Source organism: Manacus candei, unplaced genomic scaffold (genome assembly GCF_025592945.1).
Source record: "Manacus candei isolate 608988 ecotype Guabito, Panama unplaced genomic scaffold, ASM2559294v1 h1tg000171l, whole genome shotgun sequence".
Taxonomy (NCBI): domain Eukaryota; kingdom Metazoa; phylum Chordata; class Aves; order Passeriformes; family Pipridae; genus Manacus; species Manacus candei.
Genome location: NW_026138219.1, coordinates 545,029 through 553,585, shown reverse-complemented (window position 1 = coordinate 553,585; position 8,557 = coordinate 545,029). Strand labels below are relative to the sequence as shown.

Genomic DNA, 8,557 nt, shown 5'->3' with positions numbered 1-8,557 from the left:
CCTAAAACTTTTCTGAGGAATCTCGTTCATTTTGCATGCAGAGTTGTCCTTACAAAAGTAAGTCTTAGAGTTAAATTCAGCTTGGTGTAAATGCAGAGTGAATTGTTTGAATTCACACTAACAGAACATGCACTTCACTGAAGAATGTGGTGCCTGACTTGTTGCTTCTACATGGAAAAAGTACATTTTTTTTTATCCTGAGTCCTATGTACCATAATACTTTTGATGGGAAGATTACTGCAATTTGTGTAATTTCTCTCTTTTGCACATGCTGAATTTTTTACTGAAGAATGTTCCTATCAGACCTTCTCTGCCAAACAGAAAATAGAGAAGATATTTTTCTAATCACTTTATAGCACTTAAATAATATATAAATTTGTAGAACTCATTACAGACAAAATTTAATAATCCAAATATTGGTATAATGGACCTGCAGATAAAATTGAGGGAATGCCATTGCTGTACTTTTGGAAACAATGCAATATTGATTACTGTCTAGTTACCTAAAGAAATAATACTGTAGGAATATGAAATTATAAAAAGAAAGCACTTTTAAAACCTGTTGTCCATTGTTAATTACGACAGTTTAATACTTTAAACAATAAAAAAAGCTTGCATCGCTTGATGATGCAAGAATTAACACAAATTTGTAGAATCCATACAGTACCTGCTAAATAAACAAGTTTGGCAGCTTAGCAAATATCATACGATTGCAGCATCTGTGATTTGGATTGAAACAGTAGTTCAATCCTCTGCAAAGAATTTGTAGATGGGAATAGCACGCTCCTGGGCTCTGGGCAGTGTCTGAGTTTAAGGAAAATATTCTTAGTGCTTGGCCCCTGTGCAGACCTGCCCAAATCAAATGATTGTCTCCTTTGAGTTCCTTTTGAGGGGCTGTAGGCCCAGCAGGGACTGCTGGTTGTGGGGGACGTGAGCAGACTTTGGGATGAGCAGAATCACCCTCTGATTGGTCTGACGCCATTCATTGTAGAGCCTGCAGTGATACCTGAAGGACACCTGGGGAGAGAACAGAGATGGGTTCAGTCACTGTGCTCCTCCAAGGATTCAATGGGACTTGGAGGGAAGTGTCTTTGGGCAGAACAAAAAATTGAGAAGCAGCCTAACAGGCAAAAAGTGGTGAAAAGATGAGAACTACCCTGTAGGTGACTCGTGCCCAAGATGCCACAGCAGAGAAGGAAAGCAGCCTGTGCTGTTTCTGCTGTTGCCTACCTGTCCTTCCCCTTTTTTATAACATGAAAAAATCAGACATCCTGCCTCTGTCTTTCCCAAGAACTAGAGTTGTTGACAGACACACTGAGAATAAGTTTATGATGCTTCCATGCTGTGGTTTAAAGTGACAAACAGTGCAATTGGATGGATGGTGAAGGCCTGCAGGCACCTAAACTCTGTGCAGGGTCATATGTTCTACCTTGTAATGCTTTATTGCTGAATGCATCAAAGTCAGGATTGCACAGAGGTAGCAGATCAGTGTGAGCCATCTGACAACATGTGTATCTCAATTTCTATTGTCTCTGAAGTATTTTAATCAGCCAACCAATTTCAAACTTATTGTGGAAGAGGAATGCCTGACTGCTACGGATGTGCAAGATAGCTTGGCCCTGTGTTTTTAAAAAGTAGTTTACTACTTATTTTAGTGACAGCCAGGTGTTGTGGGAGTTGTATTTGTGTGAGATGATGTACATGTGCAGTTTAAAAAAAACACAACAAAACAACAAAAAACAAATTGTAAATTGGGTTGGGACCTTTGGGGTGAAGTGTTCTTGAGCTGTGGGCAGAAGGGACCCATGCAGTGAATGTATCCTTTCCTTTTTGCAAAAAGGTGCTTTTAACTAAATAAATTGACTGTTCAAAAATATCCCACAAGGGCTAAAAAAAGATTTTGTTTTTGTTTTATTATACCTTTATACAGCTGTGTGCTGTTAATGAGGGAAACCTATAAAGCTTTTGTTTACTAAGCAGTTTCCCAAAGGCAGCTCTTCAACAGATGAATTGATTTCTCATCTTACATTCCCCTCTAGTCCCCCTGAAGGTAAAGCATCCTGCTTCTCTTTTCTGTGGAGCCTTGTATATGAAAGGAGAAATCTCTTGTAAAAAGACAGTTCATGTGGTGTATCGAGGGTAAAAACACCCAAACATCTGCAAAGGTGGATGCCATGCAACAGACAGTGACTGTTCAGGAGAGCGAAGCCACAGTTTAGGCTGAATTTTCAAGTAGCATCACATGAGATTCTTTGAGTAAAGGCTGCATTGTTAAGCCAGGCTTTAACTGCTAAGTTATCACAAGATACACTAGGTAAGTTTTTTTACAGAGGGTTCTTGCCTGGGGCAGTTTCCAAGTGATGTCAGCTACCGAATTTCAGCAGTCCCAGTTACTCACCCTAAAGTGTTACACTGGACGAGAAACTTCTGAGATTCTGAAAGAAAGACTAGATTTTCTTGGACCCTTGACACATTAAACTCCCTTCTTAGTCTCTTCAGTAAGACAGCAAAGGGGGTGTCTACCTTTCTAACTTGGTCTAGCTGTTGTTTTAAACCAGCAGTTATGTTGTGCTGGAAGCTAAAGGATCGCATCCTGCTCTACACCAAGCTGCTACTTGATTTTAGAGGAATTAAGACGACCTGCATGCAAGAGAAAGCAGAGTGTGGCCCTGAATTCTTAGTTTAAATAGCAATCTCCTTTTTGTGTCTGGAGCTTTCTTCTCAGGAGTAGTAGGTGCTTTTTTTGGTGTGTGTACATCAGCTGCAGTGATTAAATATAGAGGAAAAGCAGCAGCGGTTTTTTGTGAGTAACCTGTCTGTTTTAGAGGAAGGGATAAAACAGTTTCTTGGGTGCTAAAAATAGCATCTCTCCTGTTCACTGCTCACTGGGGTAACTGTAGGTGTGTAAATAATCTATGTGCCAGCTTTTGCCTTCAGAGAAGAAAACTGATTTACTGGAAATGAAATAAAGTTTTAGTTTTCTTAATTTTCCCATGACCTAAAGGGGCATTATATCATGTTGTGTGTAATTCACCCCACAGCACCCAACACATTCCCTGCCATAACTAAGTAAGCAATACAGGATTGTCCCATTTGAAAAAAATTACAAGACAGGTTCTGGTGAAGAATTTTGATGGGATTAGCCTTCTAGCTTCAATCATTAAGTGATTCAGTGCCCTGAAGGGCTTCTTGCCTTGCCTTTCCCTGCTGCACACATTGCTTCCTTAGCCCATTCAGCTCCTACTGCTCTGAATAATAGTTTAGAGTGGAATTACAACTGTCCACAGCTCAATGGACATCAAAGATACTGTATTTTGATTAAATCAACCAAGGTATGAATCTACATCAGGCTCACTATCACCATGTTCTCCAAGTGCCAGTAACACATATCTCTCTATGCTTTTGAAGGGATAAAAGTAATAAAGTGAACAGAACAGATTTTTGCCACTTCCACTGCAAATGCAATAGACAGGAATAGGGATTAAAGTAGAGGTGCTGCAGTAGTCTTAATAAGCAAAGTCAGATAAGTTCATGTGTCATGGTTAATTAAATCCAACTAAAAATTGCCTTTTACAACTTCTAACAAGTTTGGTGATGGTAAACTTAGTGTATTATAATTGACTGTAAATGGAGCAGCATTTGGGTTTCTAAGACAGCCATACACAAACGAAATTTGAACAACCTTTGCTTGCATACCTGACAGACATATCTACACACAGCACTGCAGAAAAAACAAGTGTGGCCTCACTGCTGCAGTAAATGGTCTGTTACAGGGCAGTGCTACAGCTTCACAGAAAAGCAGAAACAACTAAAAGAGAAACACCACGAGGCAGAGGCAAAACTCAGCTTTCCCTGCTGTTGATTGCTGCCAACATGAGCCTGCAGTCCTCTATGAGTGAGACAGGGTTTCACTGTAACAAATGTGTAAATGAGACAATATCTCTGACAGCTTTTTTGGAGCTAGTTGTGAGGTAGCATGGGGTTTTTTTGTTCCATCATCTTCACTTTTCCAAGCTTACTCAGGGCTCAACATGGGGAGTTTCTTGCAGTTCTCAGTGTGTCACCTCCTCAGAACCTTGCGCTGATCAAAAACTGCTGGAAGGGGTCAGCCTTGTGGTGTGCCTGTACCCACTGAGGAGGAGGGCTGTGTGCTGGCCCTGTAGGATTAGTGGCCATGCTAGCAACACAGGCAGGATGGGCTGATAGACTGGCCCCACTCAGGGCAGCACAGGCTCGGATGAGCTTTTCCTGTCACGGGCCGGCACCATCACACCAGCATTTCTGTGGATGCACCCAATCTGCATCCACCCTGCTCTTCTCCTTTCCACACCAAAGCTAGAGGTGTGGAATTTCAAACTCAACGTTAACCTGGGGTTTTCAGTTAACTTGATAAACGCTGATTTTGGCAGCTGTCCCCTCTGTTCTCTTCATTTCTGCTGGGACAACTGTCTGTCAGTGCACTGGGACCAGGAACTGATCTCAGTTTAACAACTTGGCAGAGATCAAGCGGCTCTTAGGATGCATTGGCATACAAGTGACTCACACTGGGGTGCAGGATGCAGTTTAATCTGCACTGCAAAGGCAGCTGTGTTTTTACAGACCTTGGTGTAAGGTGTGTTCTGCTGTGGACCTCCCCCAGCACCACAAGCATGGGGAATGAGGAAAGCATGGGATGCACCCATACCAATGCTTTTGAAATGTAAAGTTGGCCAGACAGTTGCATTAGAATAAAATCTGAAACCCCCATGGTAGCCAAGTTGTTCACCTAAATCTTTTCTGTGCGTTGTACCTTCATATTTTCCACATTATTTTCGATGAAACTCCCCCCTGTAGCATCTGTATTCAACTCCTTCATGTTACTTCCCTTCTCCCTCTTTCTATCTGCTTTGGTGTTTAGATTTCAGAATTCTGACCCCAAAACAAACTGCCTTTCTGGTTTTCCAGTGAACTCAAATGGTGTGGAACCAAGGGGGGTTTCTTGCAGATGCAATTCACATTTACCAATACGGAGGGTAAATACAAGCAACGCTCTGTGCAATGGCCCACACCCTCTACAGCACTCCCTAATTAAATTTCTCAATTGTTCTTTCTCTCATTTCTGTGAGTCAAATAAAAACCCCAATACTTACTAGGGTCCAAAAGAGGTAAATAGTGAAGAGTGCCACAGTGAGTGCAATGAGGCCAACAGCTTCTAGCCTACTACTAAAGTGCAGATGGTCCACTGCTCCTCGCAGACATAACCAGCCAGAGATGGTCGCCAGTGGGGTGATAAACAAGAAGCACACTATGTCTCCAAAGAGAGTCCTCCTCTCGTGCTGGGGGCCTGGGTTCCTCAGCCACTGCAGGCAAAATGCAGACAAAGCAAGTATTAGCGCAGGAGGAAGGACATTTTACCCAAGGTGAGCTGCTTACTTGGAGGACACAGACCTGCCCCTTCGAGGAGGGAATGTGGATCATGCGTGGGACATGGCTTTGGCTGCCCATGGAGAGCTCCTGCCTGGGCTTCTCCCCCTCTCTTCCTGCTGGTGTCCACCTCTATCCATGTGTACCTACTGCATCATTTATTCAGATTCCCTACCTTGAGAAAAGGAAGTGTTTTGCACAGCGCAGCCACTGGCATTTGGCTCCTGAGCTGCTTGAGAAACCCCCTTCTTAATGAGTGATGATTCATATGATTTCCTTACAACTTGAGTGAGCAGAAAATGTTTCATATGTTGTATGCTATTTTAGGGTTTGGTTTGGTTTTGGGGTTTTTTGGGGGTTTATATGTTTCTGGGGGGTTAGATTTTTTTTGTAATATTCACAAAGCTATTTTCAACTTGCTTTCAGGTATCCACATGCAAGCAGAGTTGAATGCACACAAAGTTATTTTTACTAAGAGAATATTAATCTTGCAAGAACAGAGTGTCTGAAAGCCAACTGCTGAAGCAAAGGTTAAGACTGAACAGCTATCAAGCCCACACGCCCATATTTCTATAAAACAGGATTTAGATAGCAAAGGTGAAAGAACTTAAACCTACAATAGTACAACTGAGGCCTTTAGATAAAAAAAACCTCATCACACAAGTCAATATTTAAACAGGAAGACTACCCAGCTCTGCAATCTTTGCCAATGTAATAAGCTGTAGAATTTGGTCAAACCTGCTCTGCAGCATCCTTTTATGAGTTTTCTTTGTGCTAGCAGAACCAGATAAGGCTCATGTATCCTTAAACTCTTTGGTAATATCATTCCTCCCAGTGTGTTACACATGGCAGTAGAAGTCCCATCTCTTTAGCTCCAGCAACTAAGGATGGGGAAGCAACTTCATCCTTTCACCAGTTAATGCCCTTAATTTCCAGCCACCTTAGGGGTTTTTTTTATTCTTTCCTATTACAATGCTACAGCAGTGACTTGGAGGAGCAGTAGGACTTGAGAGTTTTGACAAGGCTAAGAGCAATGTGCAAGCTAATGAATATTTCTCATCCAGATATCCCACCTCTCTACTGTTTTCAGCCTGTGCTTCATCTTTGCCCAGTTTCCCCACAGCATGAAAATAAATACTGCATTTATCTCTCTATCTTCATATGGGGTAAATAAGAGTCAGGAAACTGACCAGGAATGAACCTGGCACCAGCAAAAAGACACAAATCAACAGACAAGTTTGTTTCAGCATCACCATCTCTTAGGACGAAATAATAAATAATCTACTTCATAGGATTTTGGGGGGGTTTAACTGCAACAGGCTAAATCAGCAGCCAAAGATCCACTTTCATGTGCAATTCAGCAATTCAGAAGAACACAAAAACATGGATCAGAAACATCTTTTTGCAGGATGCAGGCTTTTAATTTGCTTGAATACTTTTAAAATCCTAAGGAATTGGGAAGTGCTTCATAACTGTTCTGTACTACTATAAGCAAGAAGTTGTAATGGAAGATGCTAATTCTAGAGAGAGGCTCAATACTGGTTTTTTCCTTTCCTTAACCAGAAGTGGTAAGTTCACCTCAATGTGCAACTAAGCACCCACACAGCCACTTGCTCATTCCTCCATCCCACCAGTACGAGGGGGAGAACAGCAAGAGGCAGCAAGCAGAACTTGTACAAAATAAGGAGACATACCTTTACATTTGAACAGCTTTTTATTTTACTGCAGTTTCTAGAGAATGCTATGAAGTCATGTGTAAAAGGCTCGCACCACTTTCTTTGGAACTTTACATCCATTTACCTAAAAGCATCCTCAAGGGTGCATGGATAACATATCTAGGTTATATTTGGTTGGTTCTAAACAGAACTGATTGCAACCTTGTTCAATTTCCATGAGTACCTGTAATGTGAAACCATGAAGGAAATAAGAGGGACTGAAAGCACCTGAAAGTTAAGATTCTGCTTAAATTTAAAGGTGACTGCAAAAAGGTGTTGTGAAAAGTACTTGTTTAAAAGGTGACCAGGAATAGAAATGCTGAGCACTCACATTTCTCCTCGATCTCAGCAGGAACTGTAGGTGTTCACCACTTTCCCAGGGCATATTGAAATGCCACTCTCTCCTTATCTCGGTGCCATTGGTGACTGTCCCACTGTAACTGAGTGATGAAGAACACACTGCAACATATGAGTCCATTCAGTGGAGCCAGCATCCTCAAATTGCAGTCTATTGGGTTACTTTTGGCATCCATGAAGCTCAGACAGTGCAAGAAATAAGTCACAGATCTGAGCAACAATGCAGGTGAGGGAGCACACACACTAAAGCATTCGTTGTCCTCTCCACCCTATGACTTTCACGAGGTGCAGTACAATGCACTTGAATTCAGACAGCACTTTTTGGTGTGCCACCTTATGTGACTGAAAGTTTGAGCAGAGAAAAATGGTGTGAGGCTGCTTTCACAGGCTGATGGCTTCCTGCAATCTTTATGCCTTGTGATATATGAACAAAGAGTCAAACCCAAGTAATTCAGTAATTAGATGAGGCCAGGACAGGCAAGAGTAGTATTAAATAATAAATAAACCCATCACAATTCTACAGTCTAACCTTAAAAGCTGGAGGAATTTCATTAGCTAGTTCTGAAGTGGAAGTCAAATGCAAAGATTAAGTTATTTCAATGGCTGTATGGATTTCAGTCACAGCACATATTTTTCTCCTGAAGTAGTGCACACCTATTTCTAAATCTGCCCTTGTTTAGACTCTAGGTTTCAGTCTTTGGCTTTGGAAATGTGCACTCGAGTTATTTTATAGCTAAAAAGCCAAATCAGCAAATCCTTTTGTGAAACTGATAGCCACAGAATGAACCCAACAAAGCACTGAGCTGATTAATTAGTGTGACAGTAGGGTAGGGACTATCTTGCTGGCAAAGAACAAGATGTAAGGCCAGATAAAGCTGTCAGATCTGCACTATGACACTAAAATCTCTCCTATTAAAATGTGTCAATGGGCTCAATTATTTCTGCAATACTTCAAGACTCTCACAGTAATAATATCCATTTGGGGGAAAAAAAAAACAAAATGAGGTCATAAAAAGGGTCGTATTTGAAGTAAAATGTTGACCTGCCTGGTAAAGCTCCATTTTATCAAGTGCTATCCAAAA

General features: G+C 41.5%; 1 protein-coding gene across 4 annotated transcripts in view; it reads right to left on the bottom strand.

Annotated features, from left to right (window-relative positions):
- MARCHF3 (membrane associated ring-CH-type finger 3) overlaps window positions 1–8,557 on the bottom strand; it is a 53,136-nt gene continuing 44,579 nt past the window's right edge. For 2 of the 4 annotated variants that reach the window (XM_051773556.1, XM_051773553.1), the window contains exons 4-5: window positions 5,130–5,339; window positions 2–1,017 (exon numbers count right to left, since the gene is read on the bottom strand). In XM_051773556.1, the coding sequence (XP_051629516.1) occupies window positions 859–1,017; window positions 5,130–5,339 (369 nt within the window). In that variant the 3' untranslated portion in view covers window positions 2–858. Of the gene's footprint in view, window positions 1,018–5,129; window positions 5,340–8,557 lie in introns of all 4 variants that reach the window. The other 2 variants (XM_051773554.1, XM_051773555.1) reach the window with 2 other exon arrangements.